At 40.0% G+C, this 25,679-nt stretch overlaps 1 protein-coding gene across 1 annotated transcript; it reads left to right on the top strand.

Annotated features, from left to right (window-relative positions):
- Positions 1-3: 3 nt before the first annotated feature.
- PPP2CA (protein phosphatase 2 catalytic subunit alpha) lies at positions 4-25,676 on the top strand. The gene is made up of 7 exons (XM_027546492.1): positions 4-445; positions 14,510-14,719; positions 20,279-20,452; positions 20,974-21,063; positions 21,568-21,729; positions 23,069-23,187; positions 24,136-25,676. The coding sequence occupies exons 1-7, from the start codon at positions 344-346 to the stop codon at positions 24,206-24,208; spliced, it is 930 nt and encodes a 309-aa protein (XP_027402293.1). The 5' UTR covers positions 4-343; the 3' UTR covers positions 24,209-25,676.
- Positions 25,677-25,679: the final 3 nt, after the last annotated feature.

The raw sequence follows: 25,679 nt of genomic DNA on the forward strand, positions 1-25,679 counted from the left end.
GCGAGTCTGGCGGCGGATCGTGGCTGGCGCTGCAGTTGCGCAGCTCCGGTCCCGGCCCTTCTACCCCTCCGCACCCTGCCGCCTCCTGACGCCGGGCGTGACGTCACCACGCCGGCGGCCGCCATTACAGAGAGCAGAGCTTCGGGGCTAGAGCGAGTGGAGGAGGGCAGCGGCCGGTGGCCGAGCACAGAGGGGCGAGCCAGAGGGCCAGCGCTAGCGCCGAGCAACCGCCAGTACCCTCACAAATACCCCGGGAACCGGCGGCGGCGTGTGCGTGTGGCCCGTGTGCGGGCGGCGGCGCGGGAGGAGCGCGGAGCGGCAGCCGGTTCGGGCGGGTGGCATCATGGACGAGAAGGTGTTCACCAAGGAGCTGGACCAGTGGATCGAGCAGCTGAACGAGTGCAAGCAGCTGTCTGAGTCCCAGGTTAAGAGCCTCTGCGAGAAGGTGAGCTACACCTCGGATGGGGGAGCCGCGGCGGGCAGAGCCTTCTCGAGAAAGAGGGCGCTGTGGGGAGGGTGCAACATGGCGGAGGCCCCGGCCCCCCGAGCCTCCCGGACCCGCGCCCGGCACGGCCCGGAGGCGGCTCCCGGGCGACCCGGCGCCCCCTGCCTCCCGCGCAGGGATTGGTTGTCGCTGCCACGGCCGCCTAAAATGGCGCCGTTCACTCAACTCCGGGGCTTTAGAGCTTCCCGGCCTTGGCGCGGGGAGAGATGGCTGGGGGGAGCTAGACCCTGTGGGTCGGAGTTGGGGAAGGTTTAGGTAAGAGAACTTGGGTTCTATGGGTTGGGAAGGTTTAAGTAAGAGAACTTGGGTTCTATGGGTTGGGAATGGGGCATGGAACTCTTCTCTGAGGTGAGTAAGAGGCTTTTTTTTTTACTGGTTCTCTGGCCTCATTCTCAGGTCCAGAGCTGTCCAGAGGCTCCCCGAAAGGCAAGCTTGTAGACCAGATCCCAGGTCCTACCTAAAGGCCCCACAGCTTTAAGTACTGTCTCTCTCTTCTGGAGACTTAAGGTGTGTTTTCAAAGAATTTTAAGATGGATCTCGAACCTACGAGTATCAGAGGTGGTAGTTATAGGGAGGAGTGTAACTTCTTTTTCATAGTTGGAAGAAATGGAGAATTTGGTGAGTCATACTCCATAAGGAACTTTGGATTGGAAATCAAGTGTCAGTTTATGATTTATATGCTGACTCAAATTGGGTAGTGTGAAACCCTTCTCTAATCCTAACGTACTTGGCATTTTGCCATTTATTTTTTAAATGAGCACCATGAACTGAAAGAGCAGCAAATATTGTGTCCTAGCTCCTTGTTGGAAAAGTTGTGTATTTGTGACTTTAAATAGTGATAGTAATAATAATATATCTTGATTGAGCTTTTACTGTATTCCAGACATTGTGCTTAGTGTTAAAATAATTTATCTCACAGATGTTGAGATTGGAATGTTGTAGTCTGTTTCAGCAAATGCATTTTAAGTTACCTAATTCCAATTTCTTTTTCCCACGGAGTTGGGGAAACAGGTAGCCTGTTGGATTTAAGTCCTATAATTCAGTTTTCTAAAGTAGAGAAAATGATGAGCTCCACCATGAATGCTTCAGCTTAACCTTCTCAAAATTACCTTTGTAGCATCTCATTTTAGTTTCACAGAATTGTGGAATGTCAGCCTTTCTGGAATAGTGAAGGTAATTATTAGACAGCAATTATGCTGACTTGCGGTTTAATGTGAGTTTGATGTATATGCTCCTAAAACAGGCTGTTTCAGATACTATTCTGTGAGTAATTGCAATTTAAGTGAGTCTAATTCAGATATGTTTATTCCCAAGCTTCGACAGAAACTGCTAGTTGATGAGGTGGCACATCATCTCACTGAGCTGAATTTTAATAGGAACAGTGTAGTCTTGTGTTGCTTCTTGATCCTTAATTCATGTGGATGACATTTGTTTTAAAGGGTTAGAAATAGACTTTTAAGGATCACTTAATGTATAATGTTAGGTCTTAGTGTTTAGGTACTACTGTAAGTGATGATTTTAATGACTTCTAGGGTTGAGTTCTTACTCTGTATAATGACTTTGAGTCAGCAGTTGGCTCGGTGACTAGTCATTTGCGTAGAAAACATTGCAAGAGAGCAAGGATGTAATTAGAAGCCCACTGAAATGTGCGATAGACCTGGACACTAGTCCTCTTTCTGCCACCAAGTAATTGTGTCTGACCTTGAGGCAGCCACTTCACTTGGGCCTCCTGCCTATAAGCTAGAATTAAAACAGATGTCCCAAGGTTCTTGCTAATCTGAGATAGTACGGTTCTATTTTAAATTAGTACTGTATTTAAATACTGAAAACTTACTAGATATCCATGACTGCTTGCTTTTATGAGAAGAATGAAAAATAATCATGCTTGTCCTCAAGGAGACTGAATCTAGTTGGAAATCAGTTGTAGGTGGACCACGAGGTAGAGTGTTCTTGTTGGAGACAACAGAAGATACTACTGGAGTTAACAGTGGGGTGCTGAAGCTTGATCTATTTGGTAAATGGCCATTGTTTCCCACCTTTGTAAAATTTAGATGTGGTGAGATTAATCAATTTATGCTTAATTCTCCATTGCTCATTTACTGCATCAAGATTTTAATTCTTAGAGCCAAAAAAAAGGAAAAAATACTTGAAGCTAGATTTCTAAGTCTTGGATCCTTTCAGGGAGATAACCACACAGCTTTCAAAATGTTTTTAACTTGTTAAGTATTCCAAGTCTTAGAGTTCTATTAATCTTTCAAGCTAAGTTAATTTGAAGGCAGTTTTTTAGGTAGACGAGACAAGTTAAAGTACATGACTTACCATCTTTTGTTCAACTCTCTTTAGTGAAAGAGAAAAGTTCTCTTTTCACCATTAATATTTGTATGACTAGTAGTGCATCTAGTGAAGGCTACAGATTTTGAAAACCTTGAAGGAAAAACTTTGATTAGTATTATAGTTTTTTTCTTTTTTCCCTTTTTGTTTTTAAAGAAAAGATACTTGGTGGAGATGGCTAATTCATAATTTCTTTAGTTATGAGAAGAAAAGTGTGTATTTATAAACAAGAGTGAATATGGTTTTTATGCTTTTAACTAGTTAAGATTTTCTCCCCCCAGGATGTGATCTATATCAAAGCCAAGGATGATGTTGTGTGCCTAGCGCTAGTAAACAGTCTTGTTTTGTTCAGCAGTGGTTTCATTTAGGTATGGTTTTTAGCCTTGTGCTTTCATGTCTTACCAAACTTGTGGAGAATGTTGTTTGTATCCAGAGGAGTTCTTTACCTAGGCATGCTATTTTCTATTGCTGTACAAGCACTATAAATAAAATGCAGTATTAGTCTTCCTTCTGGTTGGATGACCTGCAAAATACTTGACCAAGGTTAAATTCCTATATGAAATGGGTAATATATTTTTGTGAGTCTGTGTGTGTGTGTTTAATTTAAAAGGTTGTTTGACTCATTTCCATAAAGGTAATTTGAATATCAAGAACAAGCAGTTGTGGGGCCAGCATGGTACAACATACTGTTTTCATCATACTGTCACGTACACAGTTCTCTTAACAAGCTTATGAAACAGTTATCCTCATAGATAGAAACCACACCTCAGAAAGGTAAAGAGACTTGGCTACAGTGACTGAATTCAGATTGCCTAGTTGTATAGACTTTAAGCCCAGTGTTCTAGTCTTACTGCACAGCCTCCCTCTCTTCTGAGGTAGTGTTAGTAATGAAAGATGCAGATGAATTGAGGCCAGACTGAATTGCAGAATCCTCAGCTATGTAAAAGAAAGTATAATTTTTGTTCTGATTGCTTGAAAGCTTCCTATTCATGTCACATACTGTTGTCTCACTCTGTCCTGGAGGAGGAAACAGTAATTATTCTTCAATATTGGATGTGGCTAACTGCATTTGCCTCTCAAATAAGATTAGTGAGGTGAAAACCCCAGTTCATTTTCTGTGTATTCTAAGATAGTGTAAATCATGATCCAGAGAACGAGCTCTAAAATATTCTAATAAAGCGTAACTGACATTTATATTGTTCATTACAGCTTGTTAAAATGCCTTTCTTTTTATCCTCATAGCTACCTTGATCAAGGCTGTCTGCCTGGGTGTATTTTGTGATCTTCCAGGCATGAATCAGTAGTGCAGTTGTCTTTGAGTTGACTTAATGAGGAAACACTAAAAAGGTGAACAGATCTTTTTGGACACACAAATTTCCCCCCTCCCCCAACTCTGCCTTTGTTTCTCTGTCAGAATCAAGAGTTCTGTGTCTGCAAATACGGGCAGTAGAACTAAGGTGAAACTCATGCTATAAAAAGAATGACGGGCACTGGAAGAGCACTTGAGATAACTCTTGTTCGGTGTTCTTTTTCCTGGTTTTATTGTAAGTCAGGTTTGTCAGTTACTTGTTGAGGAGTATTTATTTAGTTTTGAGGAGATAAACTTTAAGGAAAACCAGGAGACATTGGGTTTGGATTAATGTATGGTGGAGAGGTGGTCTCTCTTGAGGGTGCTGAGAAGTAGGAGAAGTTACGTTTGGCATAGAATCAACCCCCCTCCTTTTACTATTTTCTTTATATTTAGAGCTGTTTCTCTTATTTGCACCTTTTTTCCTTACCATTTCTCATTATCATCCTTTTGTGAAAAAACCTCAACCTGCAGTCCACTGGACAAGTGAAATTTGAAATAGAATATAACTGTGAAGGGGATTTCAACTTCTGGAGCAAAAGTTGTAGCAGAGACTGAAGTAGAGAGAGGTCTGGTAGCCAGTAAATGGCTGGGGTGAGTGAGGTCTGAAAGGACTGGAAAAAGCAATCTAGGACTGACTGCTTAATTTTTTCACAGTACAAAGTTGCTGTTGCCCATTGATTTATTGGTATTGTGATTTGGAATGGATGAATAAAGCAGTGACAGATATATCTGCATCTGGGTATTTTCTAAACTATACATGACCAGCTGACCAGTCACTCTGGCACACCCTGTCCCCACCTCTGCCTTAGTCATTTAGTTACTACCACCAATGGGAACTTTTACCTTTCTGTTGTCGAGAGGCCTGAAAGAAGATTGACAACCTTTTTTCTAGAGTGCCTCTGAAAGATAAACAGTAGATAACGTAGTCATGCAAAGTGTAGTTCACACAAGTTATGGAGTGTCAGTAATACTGGTAACTGTGACAGTGTACATTTGTCTTTGGAATACATTCAACCAAAAATTTTTATACTCTCCTTATATGTGCTATTTTCACTATTTAAGTTTGTCTAAATAGTGTTGTTGTTGTAGGGATTTGTTATTGCTCTGTAGCAGGGTTTTGGATTAGTCAGGAGATTGAACTTGTAAGCTCCAGATAGGGAAGATTTTAGAATTTTTGTGCTAGTGGCTATCAGGTTAATTGTCTTTCTCTGCTGCCCATCATCTGTAAACTAGCAATGTTGCCTGCTATCTGTTGGGGGGCTTTGACTTCCAATAAAAAAGCTTTTTAGTGGTGAAAGTGAAAGTCACTCCAGTTGTGTCCAACTCTTTGCAATCCCATGGCTTGTACAGTCCATGGAATTCTCCAGGCCAGAATACTGGAGTGGGTAGCCTTCCCCTTCTTCAGGGGATCTTCTCAACCTAGGATCGAACCCAGGTCTCCTGCATTGCAGGCAGATTCTTTACCAGCTGAACCACAAGGGAAGCCCAAGAATACTGGAGTGGGTAGCCTATCCCTTCTCCAGTGGGTCTTCCCTACCCAGGAATCCAACAGGGGTCTGTCTCCTGCATTGCAGGCGGATTCTTACCAACTGAGCTATGAGGGAAGCCCTTTTAAGTGATGAAAAGAACTTTAAAGGTCCTCAAGGCTAAGTCACCTTTCACAGATGAGAGAAGAGATCAGACTCAGTGAGGATGAATCTCATTCAGGATGGATTCTTGTGAAAAATTTTTAACTGTGTATATAGCAACATTTCTCAGTTTAGTAGATTAACATTTTTTTTCCTACGCAGAAACAATTGGGACTGTTTAATTCATGCACATGGGTATGTTTGTTGGTAGAGATGTAGGCCAGCCTGTTGCAAGTGAGGCATACTGCTTTAAAGAAAAGGTCAGGACTTCCCTGGTGGTCCAGAGACTGGGAATCTGCTTCCAGTGCAGGGAACACAGGTTCAGTTCCTGATCTGGGAAGATCCCACACGCATGAGGCAACTACTGAGCCCACGTGCCACAACTGCTGAAGTCTGGGCGCCCTAGTGCCTGTGCTACCCAACAAGAGAAGCCACTGCAATAGAAGCTCACACATACCAACAAAGAGTAGTTATTTCTCTAGTTGCTTGGGGCAGCTAGAGAAAGCTCGTGAACGGTCATAAATAAATAATTTAAAATATAAGTTTTTTAATGTTCATTTTGGTCAGAAGTAAGATGGTTATTTGACAGAAACAGATGGGAAAACATCACATATTCTCTTGATAGAATTTTAGGATTCCCCTCATCCCTGATCTTTTTCTTTCCATTAGACCCTAAATCAAAAAGCAAAGTGTGAAAGTGAAAGTTGCTCAGTCGTGTCCAAATCTTTTTGACCCCATGGGCTGTACAGTCCACAGAATTCTCCAGGCCAGAATACTGGAGTGGGTAGCCTTTCCCTTCTCCAGGGGACTTTTGAATACAGAATTTAAATAAAAAATGACTGAAATATTTCATAAAATATTAGCGGCATCTGATCAGTATAATTAATGAAAGACTAAGTTTATGAAGAAAGATTTGGTAGTTGGAGATAATTAATTCAAGATTCATTTGCTTCTAGAGCTTAGTAATATGTCCTACCTTATGTATGACACCAAAATAAAAATCTGGTCACATATTTATCACGAACTTAAAAAACTTTTCTATCCATAAAGGCAGTATGAAGCAAAATGAATGTCTTAGGTTATTGAAAAACTTCATTATTGCAAACTTACTGTGCTTTTTATTTTATATTTTGAAATATCTTTCCATGCCTAACCAGGATACCTAACGTGGTTGTTTGACCCTACAGGCATTTTATTTATTTTTACTTCTTATTTTTTTGGTCACACTGAGCAGTATGCAAAATTCCTTGCAGTAGAAGCATGGAGTCTTAAAAAACTTTTCAGATGTCTTTAATTTTTCACTTAAACTGAGAAGTAAAATGCAAAAATTACTTTTTTGTTTGCTTCTCATGTCTTTATGGCTATATTGGTAGAAGATGTATTCATATTCAACTGATTAAAATATTAAATGTTAAATTTACTTGAACTAGAGTTCTAATGAACACTAGAATTACCAGATTTTTAATAGAAAGATATCTAGTTTGTGTGGACACATTGTATAGGAGAAGAAATACCTGATGCTATATAAACATGGAATAAAAAGTCTGAACTCTAAATGAAAAGTGTCAGTTAAATCAGAAGATAACACTTCATACCTGAAAGAGCTGAGAATGGGTACAATCTTCCCATTTATTACTGCATAACAAGTTGGGCAGTAGTTGGTCCAGTAGTATGTAGAAAACAAAAAATGTTAACACTGTAATGACAATTGAAAATTTCCTGAAAGAAAATGATTCAAATAAATAATAATACATGGATAGATCGTTCAGGAGCATATTATACAACAGTTTACATTGATATAGGAAACTGGATCAGTATTCGGAACTTTAGGACACAGATTGAGATGGTGGCCACTTGTAAACTGGAAGGGAATACAAAGAAATGAAAATAGCTTTTGTTGGTATGGTAAAATTGAGAAGGCCATATTCTTACAGGTTAACCATGTTTTCCTTGATTTAATAATAAAATGCATAAATACATTGCCTGTTTTTTATTTAAAATGTAAAAATGCATAAATGTGTTGCATAGCTTTTTCTGCTGTGTAAATTACATAGAAATGATATCACTATTGCATACCCTTAAGGAAATTCAGAATGGCTGAAGAATCTCTTGTTCATGTTTTGTTTTATTTGCTTTCCTTGAAAAATATTGGCTTTGTTGATCTATTGATCTGTTTTCAGTCTGATGTGTTTGCAATTTCACACTGTTATGGAGAAGGCAATGGCAACCCACTCTAGTACTCTTGCCTGGAAAATCCCATGGATGGAGGAGCCTGGTAGGCTGCAGTCCATGGGGTCTCTAAGAGTCAGAAATGACTGAGTGACTTCACTTTCACTCTTCACTTTCATGCATTGGAGAAGGAAATGGCAACCCACTCCAGTGTTCTTGCCTGGATGATCCCAGGGACGGGGGAGGCTGGTGGGCTGCCGTCCATGGGGTCGCACAGAGTTGGACACGACTGAAGCGACTTAGCGGCAGTAGCAGTCACATTGTTATGGTGGTTAGGGATAGTCCATATCTAAGAATATAAAACTATAAAAAATATTAAAGTCTATAGGTCACTGACCTTATTACCTGATGGTTTTATAGTAGGTTGAAAATAAAATGAGATTTCTGAATCTGAACTCAGAATGCTGAGAGGATGTTTATAATAAGTTATTGTTTCTGAAGGTTACTGTCCTTTGGGTGAATCTTTAAGTTTTAAAATTTTAGGACATGTAAAAAATTTTAACTTTCCACAGTTACTTGTGATAAGCTCTTATTAAATGGAATAACTTGTTTCAGTTTTGACTTTGTTCTGGGAAGGTACTACCTTGATTTAATTCATATCAATCTGTATCATTTGACTGAATTTCAGTAGGGGTCCAATAAAGCAATATGGTGCTAGTTACACTAATTTTTAGAACTTGATCTTCATTCTTTTTTCAAATATTAATTATATTAGCTGAGACTTTGAAGTCCTTGAGAAGTGTTTTAGGGGAAATAGAAGTTTGGGAGGGGTGTTGCTTTTGCTTCTGTGAATAATTCAGATGACCTGAGGCTTTCAGTTTTGGGAGTTAGAATACCATGAGAGTGAAAAGGTAGTTACTAAATTTTTTTTAATGTTTAATGTTAATTAAGTTACCTTGAAAGTCTGGTTCTGCCATTTACTTTGAGTATTAAACCAGAGAGTTGAAGTTGTATACCTGTCTTTGAAACTGGTGGTTGGTAGAGGCTTGGACACTAAAGGTGGTGACTCATTAGCGGTCCCTTTGGGTGACCCGTAGAGGGGGCTTCTGTTAGGTGCTTCTGGGATTTATAAGGCCTGACTCCTTGTGATAGCACAGCTTCTCTCAGACATTTCTATGATTAGTTTTCCTGACTGTAGAATAATCTTTAACAAGACGTCTGCAGTCTTTTTTGTTATGCTCTTCTGGGAATTTCATCTTTTTGTGTAGTGATCATCTGAGCGCTGGTAAATTGAGAGAATTTTTTTCTTAAGTGTGTTTTAAACTGGTCCTTTATAAGCTTGACTATTTATAACAATATACTTAATAGTTGGCTGGATTGCATCTGATACATACTACTGATTTCTTCGGGATTTAATTATAATTTTTCTGGTCTAAAATTTGCTGGGAAGGGAGGAGCAAGCTTTGACTTTCCCAGGGTGAGAGTGTTCACTTTATCTTTTACAGTGGCCTTTCCTTTTCGGAGGACAGTGTGGTAGTGTCAACATAAAAATAGTACAAACTGCTGTATATGCTCATAGGTCCACTTCATGGAATCTTCTTTCAGGAAACACGCCTGCATACGGATACAAGGGAGCAGGTACTGGGATATACATTTCAGTACCCACTCCTTGTATCCTAATCCTTCAGGAAGTACTTTTACTTCCAGTGTGAGAAATTGACCTGGTCTGTATGTATATGCATTATGAACTCTGAGGAGGCTGCTTTTCCCTTAATATTGCTTCTAGTTTAAAAATGCAAAGAAAACTATTACGTTTCTGTGGGAATATAATATGTATATAAAGTTTTAAAATGAGACTTCGGAAGGATATACCTCAGAATGCTATGGTTGGTTATTTTTCCCAAGAAAAGTAGAATTCTGGAGAGTGGTCAGAAGGGATATTTAGTTTTATCTGCTGCTAAAATTTTTTTTACAAGAATGTATTACTGTTGGGACTTCCCTGGCAGTCCAGTGGTTAAAGACTTCACTTTCCAGTGCAGGGGGGTGTGGGTTGGATTCTAGTCAGAAAGCTAGGTTCCCACATGCCTGCTGCTAAGTCACTTCAGTCGTGTCCGACTCTGTGTGACCCCAGAGATGGCAGCCCACCAGGCTCCCCCATCCCTGGGATTCTCCAGGAAAGAACACTGGAGTGGGTTGCCATTTCCTTCTCCAATGCATGAAAGTGAAAAGGAAGTCGCTCAGTTGTGTCTGACTCTTGGTGACCCCATGGACTGCAGCCTACCAGGCTCCTCCATCCCTGGGATTTTCCAGGCAAGAAAATCTGGAGTGGGGTGCCATTGGTATAAAAAAAAAAAAAAAGACAAACTGAAACATAGAACACAAGCAATATTGTAACAAGTTAAAGACTAAAAAATAAAATTGAAGGTAGATAGTGTTTATCATTGTGATTTATCTAAATTTGAAATACCTAAAAGGAACAAATAGCATTTAGACTTTTCTTTTATGATTTGAATAGAAATTTTGAGTAGATTATAAGGGATTTAAGGCAGTTACAAGCTCAGCTCCATGCTCTCTGATGACCTAGATAGGTAAGATGGGGAGTGGGGTGAGAGGAAGGGGATTTATGTATACATATAGTTGATTCCCTGGTGGCTCAGACAGTAAAGAATCCGCCTGCAGTGCTGGAGACCTGGGTAGATCCCTGGGTTGGGAAGATCCCCTGGAGGGAGGACATGGCCACCCACTCCAGTATTCTTGTCTGGAGAATCACCATGGACAGAGGAGCCTGGCGGGCTACAGTCCAAGGGGTCACAAAGAGTTGAACATAACTGAGTGACTAAGCACAGCACACATAGCTGATTCACTTCACTGTATGACAGGAACTACACAACATTGTAAAGCAATTATACTCCAGTTTAGAAACAGTAATCACAGGAAATAATATTTTTAAAAAGGCAGTCATTAATGACAACTTTTTATCATTCATATAGACTATAATCTTGCAGGTACTCAAGTGTCCAGATGTATTTTAAAATTTAACTTCTGGTGGAAGTAAGTGTGGTAGCATCAAGGCAAGATTTACATGGGTTTAAGTAGAACCTATCATTTCATTCATAGTATGTACTGAGGACCTCCCAGGTGGCTCAGTGGTAAAGAATCCACCTGCAATGCAGGAGACCCAGGTTCAGTCCCTGGGTGGGAAAGATCCCCTGGAGGAGAGCAGGGCAACCCAGTCTAGTATTCTTGTCTCGAAAATCCTATAGACAGAGGAGCCTAGCAGACTTGAGACCATGAGGTTGCCAGGAGTCAGACGCAACTTGGCGACTGAGCACACATGTATATACTAGGTGCTGATAACATTAGGCCCAGTATTAGTTCCAAATAGACTTAGTAATGGAATATTTAATAATAGAATATTCTGCTTTTCAGTAATAATGAACTGGGAAGTTGGAATTACTGTAGAGAGATAGAGTATATGTATTTCTTAAGAAATGCCTCTTTTTGAAACGGAATTTTTTTCTAAATTTAAAAATGTTAGATCAAACTAATTAACATTTCTATGTCAGTGGTTGATAAGTGTCCTGAAATAGTCTCCCCAGAATGTTCAGGGACTTCAAAATAGTTCTTCTTAAGCTTGACTGCACCCAAGAAAGCATAGGGTAAGGAAGGAAGACTTATTTATGCTTGGATCCCACCCACGAAGATTCTGACTTAATTGGGAGAAGTAGTAGTTGGGCATCTGAATATTTTTAAAGGTTTTCTAAGTGATTTTTTAATGTGCTGCTAAGGTTGCGTACCACTTCCTTAAAACCAGTCTGTAGGGGACTTACCTGGTGGTCTAGCAGTTAAAAATACCCCTGCCACTGCAGGGGATGTGGGTTCCCTGGTCCGGGAAAGTTGTACATGCTGCAGGGCAACTAAGCCCATGCTCCAACAAGAGAAGCCACTGCAATGAGATGCCCTCGCACTGCATCAGGAGAGTAGCCCCCACTCACCACAACTGGAGAAAGCCCATGCACAGCAACCCAGTGCAGCAATAAGTAAATCAGTCCTTGACATCCATGGTTGTTGCTCACACTGTAGTGAGCCACAGTGCTCTCCCTGAGAAAGTCTTGTACCTTCTGTAGTAGCTCCCCCAGGTGGATGTGTTCTGCCTTCTTTTACTTGAGAATAAAATCCCTTGTTTGTCAGGCTTCTGTCCTCAACCTAGATACTTGGGCTTTTTTCTTCACAGCTATTACCTGTTGTTTCTTCATTATCCGGAGAACTTGGGTACCATTTTCTAAGCCTGTACTTGTGCCATTGTCCTGGGAGACATTCAGGGCTTTCCCTAAAGACGCCAGTACCTATCTAGTATCTCAAAATAGTTCTTGATCCTCTGAAAATAAGAAATGCCTTCAACATCTGGGGCATTGTTCTAGCGAGGTGCTGTGTGGTCAAGCAGTCCCCAATCTTTTGACATCAGGGACCGGTTTTATGGAGGACTATTTTTCCATAGAGGAGGCTAGTTTGAGGGTGATCCAAGCATGTTACATTTATTGTGCACTTCATTTTTGTTATCATTACATCAGCTCCACCTCAGATCATTAGGCATTAGATCCCAGAGGTTGGAGACCCCTGGTTTAGACAGTGGTGGATAAAGTGAATCTGGTGATATTTTTAAGCTGTTACTTTGCTTGTTACATGGCAAGTAAATTGGAGGAGGAAGACTAGAAAGAGGGAGATCATTGTGGAGGCTAACAGTAATCCAGGTGAAATGATGGTCATTTGGATCAGGATGTTGACAAAATATGTAGAAGCATACGGATTGAGATATGTTTTGGAAGGAGTCAGGCAAGACTTGTTGGTCGTTTGGTCCCTCAGTACTGGTGGGTGACCTTTAAGCTCTACTCCACCTCAGGTATCCACAGTCATACCTCTACTTCTGAAATCCTAAATTCACTCATCAGATCTTCCGTCTGTTGGATCTTTGTTTTGCTACTACTTTAGACTTGTTTTCAGTCCATATCCATGCTCTGTTCTCCCCCTATATTTCCTACCTGGATGACCAGCTGTCATTGTGGTTTGCCTGGATGCAACTGACGTATTTCCTGGGATTTAGGACTACCAGTGCTAAAATCAGGTGGCTTGTTGCCCTCACCTTAGTCTGCCCTTGTCTGTTTTTCCATACTGTGCTATAACCATGTTAACCTTTCCTGGTTAATTCCTTGGACTTTAATACTGCATCTATTAATTGTAATCATTCCCCAAATCCCCCTCACCAACCCTGGCTTGAGAATGATCTGTCTTACTCACTATACCTCCAGGGACTAGCATGGGGTCTTGCACAAAGTATCACTCATAGTCTAGCAAATGAGTGGTTATCTCCCAGTCAATCCACAGTTTTTAGCATACAGTAACAGGAAGATCCCTTGAGGAAGGGAATGGCAACCCACTCCAGTATTCTTGCCTGTAACATTCCGTGGACAGACCATGGGGTTGCAAAGAGTTGGACATGACTGAGAAACTAACACAAGTGATTAATAAATGTGTGTTGGAAATAAATGAAAGAGTTTCTACTGAGTGGAATATTATGTTACTCTTAAAACTAACGTTTGGAACTTCCCTGGTTGTCCAGTGGTTAAAATTCTGCCTGGCAGTGCAGGGGACATAGGTGTGACCCTGGTCCTGGAAGATCCCACATGCTGAGGAGCAATTAAGCCCCTGTGCCACAACTACTGAGCCTACACGTTCTAGGTCCCTCACGCCCCAACTGCCAAGCCTGTGTTCCGCAACAAGAGAAGCCAACACAGTGAGAAGCCCGCACACTGGAATGAAGAGAAAGCCCATGCGTGGCAAGGAAGACCCAGCACAGCCAAAAAGATAATAATTAATCAGCAAGAAATAAAGATAAAAATTGAGTTTCCTGTCTTTTTTTAAAGTAATGTTGGAATTTGTGGTTAATGGGGAAATGCATAGGATGCTAGTTTTCTAAAAGCAGCATAAAAACCATGTATATTGAATAGTCACAGTTGTAAAACAGTAAGTTTGTACTTTGATATTAAGAGGGTAAAAACAAAATACTAAGTTTTAATATCTTCCCCATAATCTTTTTTAAATAAAGTAGGCCTAAGAAACCTCTCCACATAGCCGGAAATCCTAGAGTATATTGTAGTTAGAACTCTAAAGCTGAGGAACTAGGTACCTGAGTGTCTTGTTCCATGTGACTGCTAATAATGATCTCTTTAGCATTTAGTTAGATGTCAACTGGTAGGCCTAAAACTTGGGGTACTGATGGGAAGAATGGGACTGTGCACCTTGATGCATGTTTTTCCTGAGATCAGGGATGAGATAGCTGTTGAATAGATTTTAGGCGTGTCTTGCCTTTTTGTTTTGATGGGGTCATAATTATCTGCTTTTTCATCTTATGCCGAGCCTGCCCTTTAAAGCTGTATTAAGTGCAGCTTGTATCTTAAGTGTAGCTAAACATATCTTTGTTTATGTTGTTTAATGCTAAGTGTCTTGGTTTATTTTTTCCATCTGTAGGCTAAAGAAATCCTGACAAAAGAATCCAATGTGCAAGAAGTTCGATGTCCAGTCACTGTCTGTGGAGATGTGCATGGGCAATTTCATGATCTCATGGAACTGTTTAGAATTGGTGGCAAATCACCAGATACAAATTACTTGTTTATGGGCGATTATGTTGACAGAGGATATTATTCAGTGGAAACAGTTACTCTGCTTGTAGCTCTTAAGGTAATTTCAATTTTATATTTGAGCATTTTGAACTGGATATGACAGCCCTCTTAAATGTCCTTTTTCCCCTCCAGCAGTGATTTGTGGTCTTCTCTATCTGCATGTCAGATTTTAGAATAAATCTCCACATTTAGGAATCTAGATATTCAGGTTTTGGACTTAATAAATCATGTCTATATCTTCATTCTGAATGTGAGGGAATGGTACAGAATATAAAAATGAGTTATTTTCTAAGGAAAAGAGTGCCTCAGATGATTTAAAAATGCTAGAGGGCTGGTTAAATAGAAGTTTTATTTAATAAATTGGAGTTAGAACAGGTAATATAATTAACCTTTCTAGATATTTTTGAAGCATATTCACTAACAGAGCAGCACATTTCCAATATTGGCATGTTTATATCCTCTGACTCAACAACCATGTAACTAAATTGTACTGAGGAAGAAGTTTTAAGAGGAAAGAAGCTTTGCCTATATGAAAACGTAAATTGTAGCATTATCTTTAATTCAGAGAAGGAATTGATATAAATAACAGTAAGTGAATATCTAAAGTATGGCTTATCTCAGTGGAATAGTTTGCAGCTGTTAGACATGACATGATAATCTAGTACAATAGAAATGATAGAGAAATCAAGCTGTTTTATACCAGTTGTAGCTTTGGGAAATATACAGAGATTTGAAGGTAAAACACAAAATGGTAGAAAATATTTTAGGATAACCTTTCGCTTAAATTATTAGACTTTTCTTTTGGGTAGATAATTTTTATTAATATGTAAAAATGGTATGATGACTGACAGCATTTTCTAGTACTGGAGAAGCACTGAGATGTAGTTTTGGCAAAAACTGAATTTTGAGCAATTGACAGAAATGGTAGTGTTGATGAAGCAACTAGTCTGAATCATGTCAAGTGCTGCAAAACATTTTCCGAGGTCATTATATTCTGTATCTGTAAATTGAAGGAGTGGAATTAAATGATGGAAAGTTTCTGCAGTGACTGTAGATGGTATGAAAGCAATCTTGCAAGCTAACCTATACTTAAAGCCCAGGATGAGTCCTAATGCTCAGAGGAAGAATAAATACACTGCCTTTTAAGAATTCATGTTTGGGTGGCTCACTGGTAAAGAATCTGCTTGCCAGTGGTGCAGGGGACACAGATTTGATCCCTGGTCCATGAAGATCCTGTGTGCTGCGGGACAGCTTTCTCGGTGTGCCAAAAGTACTGAGTCAGTGCCCTAGAGCCTGTGAGCCACAACTCCTGAAGTCCGAGCACCCTAGATCCCATTCTCTGCAACAAGAGAAACTGCTGTAATGAGAAACCCATGGGCCTAGAGAGTAGTTCCTGCTCGCTGCAACTGGAGAAGGCCTGTGTGTGCAGCAACAAGACCCAGTGCAGCCATAAATAAATAAAAAAATTTTTAATAGTAAACACCATTATGTTCATTATGTTCATAAAATAACATAACCATCAGTTACGAACTGAATTTGCCACTACCACCTCTTCCCCAAATTCATGCTGCATCCTAACTCCCAGTACCTCAGAATACCTAGCTGTATTGGAGATGGGACCTTTGAAGAGGTAATTAAGGTAAAATGAGATCATATGGGTCACCCCTAATCCAGTATGACTGGTGTCCTTGTAAGAGGAGATAGAGCACAAAAACAGTGGAAAGAAACGTGGAGAAGATGGCCATTTCCTAGCCATGGAAGAGAGACCTCAGAAGAAACCAGCCCTGCTGACACCTTGATCTTGGACTTCTAGCCTCTAGAATTGTGAGGAAATAAATTTCTGTTGCTTAAATTCAGACTTAAATTGAAGAAAGTAGGGAAAACCACTAGACCATTCAGGTATGACCTAAATCAAATCCCTTATGATTATACAGTGGAAGTGAGAAATAGATTTAAGGGACTAGATCTGATAGAGTGCCTGATGAACTATGGACAGAGGTTCATGACATTGTACAGGAGACAGGGATCAAGACCATCCCCATGGAAAAGAAATGCGAAAAAGCAAAATGGCTGTCTGGGGAGGCGTTACAAATAACTGTGAAAAGAAGAGATGTGAAAAGGAAAGATACAAGCATCTGAATGCAGAATTCCAAAGAAGAGCAAGGAGAGATAAAGTCTTCCTCAGTGATCAGTGCAAAGAAATAGAGGAAAACAACAGAATGGAAAAGACTAGAGATCTCTTCAAGAAAATTAGATACCAAGGGAACATTTCATGCAAAGATGGGCTCGATAAAGGACAGAAATGGTATGGACCTAACAGAAGCAGAAGATATTAAGAAGAGATGGCAAGAGTACACGGAAGAACTGTACAAAAAAGATCTTCACGACCCAGATACTCAATGATGGTGTGATCACTGACCTACAGCCAGACATCCTGGAGTGTGAAGTCAAGTGGGCCTTAGAAAGCATCACTACGAACAAAGCTAGTGGAGGTGATGGAATTCCAGTTGAGCTATTCCAAATCCTGAAAGATGATGCTGTGAAAGTGCTGCACTCAATATGCCAGCAAATTTGGAAAACTCAGCAGTGGCCACAGGACTGGAAAAGGTCAGTTTTCATTCCAATCCCAAAGAAAGGCAATGCCAAAGAATGCTCAAACTACTGCACAGTTGCACTCATCTCACACGTTAGTAAAGTAATGCTCAAAATTCTCCAAGCCAGGCTTCAGCAGTACGTGAACCGTGAAATTCCAGATGTTCAAGCTGGTTTTAGAAAAGGCAGAGGAACCAGAGATCAAATTGCCAAAATCTGGATCATTGAAAAAGCAAGAGAGTTCCAGAAAAAACATCTATTTCTGCTTTATTGACTATGCCAAAGCCTTTGACTGTATGGATCACAATAAACTGTGGAAAATTCTGAAAGAGATGGGAATACCAGACCACCTGACCTGCCTCTTGAGAAATCTGTATGCAGGTCAGGAAGCAACAGTTAGAACTGGACATGGAACAACAGACTGGTTCCAAATAGGAAAAGGAGTATGTCAAGGCTGCATATCGTTACCCTGCTTATTTCACTTCTATGCAGAGTACATCATGAGAAATGCTGGGCTGGCAGAAGCACAGGCTGGAATCAAGATTGCTGGGAGAAATATCAATAACCTCAGATATGCAGATGACACCACCCTTATGGCAGAAAGTGAAGAGGAACTAAAGAGCCTCTTGATGAAAGTGAAAGAGGAGACTGAAAAAGTTGACTTAAAGCTCAACAATTCAGAAAACTAAGATCATGGCATCTGGTCCCATCAGTTCATGGGAAATAGAAGGGGAAACAGTGTCAGACTATTTTTTTGGGCTCCAAAATCACTGCAGATGGTGACTGCAGCCATGAAATTAAAAGACGCTTACTCCTTGGAAGGAAAGTTATGACCAACCTAGATAATATATTCAGAGAAGGCAATGGCACCCCACTCCAGTACTCTTGCCTGGAAAATCCCATGGACAGAGGAGCCTGGTAGGCTGCAGTCCATGGGGTCGCTGAGGGCACGACTGAACGACTTCACTTTCACTTTTCACTTTTCACTTTCATGCATTGGAGAAGGAAATGGCAACCCACTCCAGTGTTCTTGCCTGGAGAATCCCAGGGACGGGGGAGCCTGGTGGGCTGCCGTCTATGGGGTTGCACAGAGTCAGACACGAATGAAGCGACTTAGCAGCAGTAGCAGATAACATATTAAAAAGCAGAGACATTACTTTGCCAACAAAGGTCCGTCTAGTCAAGGCTACAGTTTTTCCAGTGATCACGTATCGATGTGAGAGTTGGACTGTGAAGAAAGCTGAGTACCAAAGAATTGGTGCTTTTGAACTGTGGTGTTGGAGAAGACTTGAGAGTCCCTTGGACTGCAAGGAGATCCAACCAGTCCATCCTAAAGGAGATCGTTCCTGGGTGTTCATTGGAAGGACTGTTGCTGAAGCTGAGACTCCCAATACTTTGGCCACCTCGTGCGAAGAGTTGACTCATTGGAAAAGACTCTAATGCTGGGAGGGATTGGGGGCAGGAGGAAAAGGGGACGACAGAGGATGAGATGGCTGGATGGAATCACCGACTTGATGGACGTGAGTCTGAGTGAACTCCGGGAGTTGGTGATGGACAGGGAGGCTTGGCGTGCTGCGATTCCCGGGGTCGCAAAGAGTCAGACACGACTGAGCAACTGAACTGAACTAAGCTTTCTAATCTCTGTTATCTTGTATGGTAGTCCTAGCAGACTTAATACAGGGGAAAGGAAACTTCAGCAAATAATGCTGGAACTGTTGGGTATCCGTATGCAAAAAGGTAACTTAAGCTCCTCATACTCTACAGATGGGTCAAAATTAATGAGAGGTTTCAATCTGAATTACTAAAACTGAAACTTCTGAAATAATACATAGGAGAAAATTAGTTTTGTATCCTTGGGTTTGACAAAGATGATTTAGGTATGCTACCAAAAGCACAATCCATTAAAATGCCAATAAATTAGACTTCCATCAAATTGATTTTTTGTTCTTCAAGAGACACCACTAAAAAAAATTTGTATTCATATATAGTTTTAAAACCTAACTCAATAAGAGAACAAATAATTTTTAAGTGGACAAAATATTTGAATAGATGTTTCACCCATGAAGGTGTATGAATGGTCATTAAGTACATGAAAAGATGGTCAAACCTTAGTTATCAGGGAAATGCAAATTAAAAGTCAAAATTAGGGCCAGGGACTTCCCTGGTGGTCCAGGGGGTACGACTGCTCCCAGTAAAGGGGTTTCAGGTTCAGTCCCTGATTGGGGAACTGAGATCCCACAGGCCATGTGTGGCACAGCCCGAAATAAATAAGACCCTTTAGAATAGTTTTCATGGGTAAGGCTAGTCATACCAAGTATTAATTTGTTGAAGATACATTAGAACCATAGGAATCCACCCAAGAGAATTGAGAGCGTATATGCATACAAAAATTTCTTACATGGCAGTAGGATCATAGAAACATTGACAATAGCCTTAAACTGCAAACAGTCCAAATGTTCAGCCAGCTGATGAATAAAAAGCCAAAACAGTGTAGTCATATAATGGAATGCTGTGCAGCAGTAAGAGACAAACCACTAATCAATATACAGATGAGTCTCAAAAATACTCTGCTAAGTTAAAGAAGCCAAACACAAAAAAAACTACATTTTGCATGGTTTCATTTGTATGAAATTTCTAGAGAAAGCAAATCTCAAGAGAGTATTAATAGTTGCCGAGAGTGGGAATTGGAAATGATTGCAAACAGGCATGAGGGATCTTTGGGTTAATGGAAAGGTTCTAGAACTGGATTGTAATGGTTGTATAACTAATAAAAAAAAACTCATGGATGGAGCTTTGCAGCTGATGATTATGCTTGACATAAAGTCGGTGGTAGTGAGATGGGGTTGGCAGATATCCCGTGGGATAAATATCTGTAGGTGTGATTTCACTTTTGTGTGATGTGGGAGTGTGAGATATTTTTTCCAATAAAATTGAAATTCTGTATTTTCCTGTAGAATGTTTGCTGGGTTGTTAACTTGGTTTTGGAAGGAGCCAGCTGTTCATGTTTTCCATTTTTTTGTTTCAGGTTCGTTACCGTGAACGTATCACCATTCTTCGAGGAAATCATGAGAGCAGACAGATCACACAAGTATATGGTTTCTACGATGAGTGTTTAAGGAAATACGGAAATGCAAATGTTTGGAAGTATTTTACAGACCTTTTTGACTATCTTCCTCTCACTGCCTTGGTGGATGGGCAGGTATGTAAGTCTTCTTAAAGCTTATGTTGCCAGTTATTTTCAGACTTCTGCTTTCTTAACATTTAGGCGCCAGTAACTTATTTTTCCATCCTCATGTCCTTCTGGGCCCTTATTTTGTGAGTGGCACTGAACCACGGAGTAGGGTGGGAGATATAGCCCATCCATCCTCTTAGGCTGTTTCTGGATGTGTTGGGGAGATGTAATTAACTATTTTCTGGTCCCAGTAGACAAGTGCACAGAGAAATTTCAAGAAAATTCTATGAGAAGGAAAATAATAGTCTATGATGAGGGTAAAGTCAAGATCTGATTGGAGTTTGGGTGCAATAGGGATGGTTTATCATCAGTCAGAAAAAGTATATTCCATAGTTAACAGTGGGATGAAAGAAAGATCCTGCAGAAACAAGCCCAGTTCTGGGAGAACACAGAAACACCAAGGGGCTGAGTGATGTGGGCTACTGTTTGCAGCTTAGTGTGTAGTGTTTATTTTAAATGAAGGTAATGTTGGAAACCATTCTTTTCAGATCTTCTGTCTACATGGTGGCCTCTCACCATCCATAGATACACTGGATCACATCAGAGCACTTGATCGCCTACAAGAAGTTCCTCATGAGGTATTACTCTTTTTGATAATAAAATTTTTTCTTTTCAGAAAACTTTAGAAAGAGGAACTGTTCTTAATTGTAACTTAGTTCATTTTATGTATTTTCTTGTTAATTCTCAAAAATCATCCCATGTGGTGTTAGCACTCTCATTGACCCTATTCTTCAGAAGCTAACATTAAGAAACCTGCCAAGATCATGACAGCTCTGGGACTGGGTTTAGGACCGAGGTGATGACTGTTTTCAGAGCATCTACTTTAATTACTAAACTATACTATTAATTAGTTAGGGCTTGTTGCTGTTGGAACTCATTGGTGTAGGCCGTGCTTCTTAAAGACATCTGGAGATAGTTTCTTACTTATTTGACACAGATACTTTACTATCTGCAAAACCTTTTACTGGTTTTGGCAAACACCGTTCAACAAGTGACTTAGTAGGGTGCTTCTGATTAAATTACTAAGATCACATATTAACCAGTTTTCCAAGAGGTAGTCTAAAACTTAACTTGCTTTTTAGGGTCCAATGTGTGACTTGCTGTGGTCAGATCCAGATGACCGTGGAGGTTGGGGTATATCTCCTCGAGGAGCTGGTTACACCTTTGGGCAGGATATTTCTGAGACATTTAATCATGCCAATGGCCTCACGTTGGTGTCTAGAGCTCATCAGCTGGTGATGGAGGTACGTTTGTTCTTTGACATTGACTTGCTTTTTAAATAAACATAAGATCTTAGGAAATTTTAAATTATATGGTATTAGTGAGAATATGCATGTATTTTTCTGATTATACCGTTCTGAGTGTACCATTATAGCCTGAGCCTTTTTGATGGAGGTACACTAGAATTAAAATCCCAAGCTTTTGGGGCTTCCCTGGTGATCCAGTGGTTAAGAATCTACTTTGCAATGCAAGGAACACCAATTTGATCCCTGGACCAGGAAGATCCCACATGGGGCAGAGCTAACAAAGCATTTCAGCTGCGACTACTAAAGCCAGAGCGCCTAGAGCCTGTGCTCCAGAACAAGGGGAGCCGCTGCAGTGAGAGCCTGCGTACCACAGCAGAGAGTGGTCCCAACCTGCAATGACTGAGCAGTGCTTGGGAGTTAAGGCTGGGAAAGTAAGGTGGAGGAGATGGAAATACACCACTTTTTAATCTCAATTTTATTACATATATTTAACATGCATATATATGGAGGAGAGTTTGGCAAGAAATACACCCAAAATGTTTAAGTGATCCTTTGGATGGTAGGATTACAGGTGATTTAAAAGAAGAAACTAAAGGGAAAGGGGCTAAATTCTTAGCGTAAAACATTGATTAAGCATACTTATAAAATTAAGATTCAATTTAGATTAATACTGACACAGCTCTGTGATTATCCATAAAGTCTGACTTTGCTTGGGATAGGGAAAGAAATTTGTGAACAGTACTTTAAAAGTTACTCATACGTTCAGGTGAACTTTGGGGGGATGAGGTTGGGGTTCCTAGAGTCATCTCTCCTTCGTATCTGGGCAGTTCAAGTAATGCCTGTAATGAGGACAGAATCAATAAGGTTCTGGTCTCCAGGAGTGTGTATCTGCCTGTACAAGGAATGGCCATATACTCATTCTTATATCATGTTTAGGGCCTTTATAATAAGAAATGTGAGAGAAGTAGTTTATCCTTTTGAGATTGGTGGTTTTGTTTTTTTGTTGTTGTTTTTAGGACTTCTTGAGTTCTGCATAGGGAGTTCTGGTGGTCTAGTGGTTAGGATTCAGTGTTTTTGCTGCTGTGGCCTGGGTTCATTCCCTGAATGGGGAACTGAGATCCCACAAGCTGTGCAGCATGGCCAGAAGGTGGGGAGGGGTCATTCTGCAGAGTATAGGAAATTATTAAATCATCCAAAAACAAAGCAGTACTTTTTAAAAAACCTTTTGGGGAAAAGGGCAGATCTATTTTCCTTCTTGAAGGGAGTCACCTTTAGTTGTGTAAATAAAGGAGTAAAATAGAGTTGTTGTTGTTTTTCCTGTTCTTTTTCCTTGTAGGGATATAACTGGTGCCATGACCGAAATGTAGTAACGATTTTCAGTGCTCCAAACTATTGTTATCGTTGTGGTAACCAAGCTGCAATCATGGAACTTGATGATACTCTAAAATACTCTTTGTAAGTATTCACACCTGAGTAGTTGGTTACCATTACTTGAATATTAGTTTTAATGGGAGGTTTAATAGTTCAAGAGTTTATGCTAAATCCAGATTCCAAACAGATTTTTAGGTTTCCTTTGAAATACATCAACAGAAACCTAGACCTTAATATGAATTATTAGGATCTTAACTTTTAAACCTATACTTTTATTGTAGAGTAGATAAATCCTGAGGATGAAATGATGATATATACAGTACCTTAGGCTCTTTAAAATTTGTTCAGTAGAATCTTTTCAAATGGTCTCAGAAGGAACCACAATGTATAGAAGCATATCCTCTGGCTGATGTTGCCTTGGCTCTTTTGAGGAGGCATACAGCTAGAAAACGCATGTAAAACGCATGATAAAGCTATAATTAGGGTCCTATTATGCAAGTCATTGGATAGAAAAAAGTGTAAAAATGTGCATAAGAATGAAATGTACAGCATGTGGGATACAGTCGAATAATACAGTAATAACTTTGGTGACAGGTGGTGGTTAGACTTACATAGGTGACTCTTGCTGTAATTAATGTATAGAAATTTCAAAACAACATGTTATACTGCTGCTGCTGCTAAGTCGCTTCAGTCGTGTCCAACCCTGTGCAACCCCATAGACGGCAGCCCACCAGGCTCCCCCGTCCTTGGGATTCTCCAGGAAGAAGGCTGTATGGGTTGCCATTTCCTTCTCCAATGAATGAAAGTGAAAAGTGAAAGGGAAGTCGTTCAGTCGTGTCCAACTCTTAGCGACCCCATGGACTGCAGCCTACCAGGCTCCTCTGTCTATGGGATTTTCCAGGCAAGAGTACTGGAGTGGGTTGCCATTGCCTTTTCTACTATGTTGTACATCTGGAACTAAAACCGAGACTAATATTGATATAAATTATCAGTACATTGATGTCTTAGAGCAAATATGTCTTTGTTTTTCAGCTTGCAGTTTGACCCAGCACCTCGCAGAGGCGAGCCACATGTTACTCGTCGTACCCCAGACTACTTCCTGTAATGAAATTTTAAACTTGTACAGTATTGCCATGAACCATATATTGACCTAATGGATATGGGAAGAGCAACAGTAACTCCACAAGTGTCAGAGAATAGTTAACATTCAAAAAAACTTGTTTTCACACGGACCAAAAAGATGTGCCATATAAAAATACAAAGCCTGTCATCAACAGCCGTGACCACTTTAGAATGAACCAGTTCATTGCATGCTGAAGCGACATTGTTGGTCAAGAAACCAGTTTCTGGCATAGCGCTATTTGTAGTTACTTTGCTTTCTCTGAGAGACTGCAGATAAGATGTAAACATTAACACCTCGTGAATACAATTTAACTTCCATTTAGCTATAGCTTTACTCAGCATGACTGTAGATAAGAATAGCAGCAAACAATCATTGGAGCTTAATGAACATTTTTAAAAATAAGTACCAAGGCCTCCCCTCTACTTGTGAGTTTTAAAATCGTTTTGTTTATTTTCAGGGATACCGTTTAATTTAATTGTATGATTTGTCTGCACTCAGTTTATTTTCCCTTCTCAAATCTCAGCCTCATGTTGTTCTTTGTTACTGTCAGAACCTGGTGAGTTGTTTTGAATGGAACTGTTTTTTTTTCTCCCTGCTGTAAGATGATGTTACTGCACAAGAGCACTGCAGTGTTTTTCATAATAAACTTGTGAACTAAGAGCTGAAAAAGTCAAATTTTAATTGTATCAATGGGCAAGACTGGTGCTGTTTATTTAAAAGATACATCAATTGATAAATTTTAGAATCTGTAGAATTCTAGGAAAAAATAAAAATCAAGGCCACAACATAATCTCTCTCGTAACTCCTTGACATTCTTTAAATGAATTGCAGGACTTGTAGTCCAGATAGTATGATTTGTCAGATTGCCCACATGCTCTTTGTGGATTCTTCCTGCATATTGTCTGCAAGAAAGGAAGTGAAATCTGTGTGCTCCTTCAGTAAGACCTGATTGTAAAACCATATGAATCAAGATACAACATGTTCACATTTTGTTGAAAGCATGTTTTCAGGTAGAGCTTAACAAACTAATGTGTCTACTTATCAGTCACTGCAGTTTCTGGTAGTAAATATTGCTGTGTAAAATGGACATTTTAAGACAATTGAGAGATTGGTAAGTTTTTAACAAATACTTGTACATTGCTTGTCACATGACCTTACAGTTAAATTGTCTCCGATAAGATATAGCTCTTAAAATATTTTCCTCTATTAATTTTAAGTTCTTTAAATGATACTAAATCAAATGCAAAACTATTACTGGATCATGGTTTAGTGTTATGCACATTCACCCAAGGATAAAAATGGCATTTGAAATGAAGTGGCAGCGATAAACACATAATGAGTTCCCCCCCCAGCCTGTCTTTTATCCTTTGAATAGTATTAGGAAGTTGAAATAGATACTAATACTTGATTGTTTTAAGCTACCAGGATAAATAAACTTCAGGACACTTAATTG

The sequence above is a fragment of the Bos indicus x Bos taurus genome, chromosome 7, assembly GCF_003369695.1.
Source record: "Bos indicus x Bos taurus breed Angus x Brahman F1 hybrid chromosome 7, Bos_hybrid_MaternalHap_v2.0, whole genome shotgun sequence".
NCBI classification, from domain to species: Eukaryota; Metazoa; Chordata; class Mammalia; order Artiodactyla; family Bovidae; genus Bos; species Bos indicus x Bos taurus.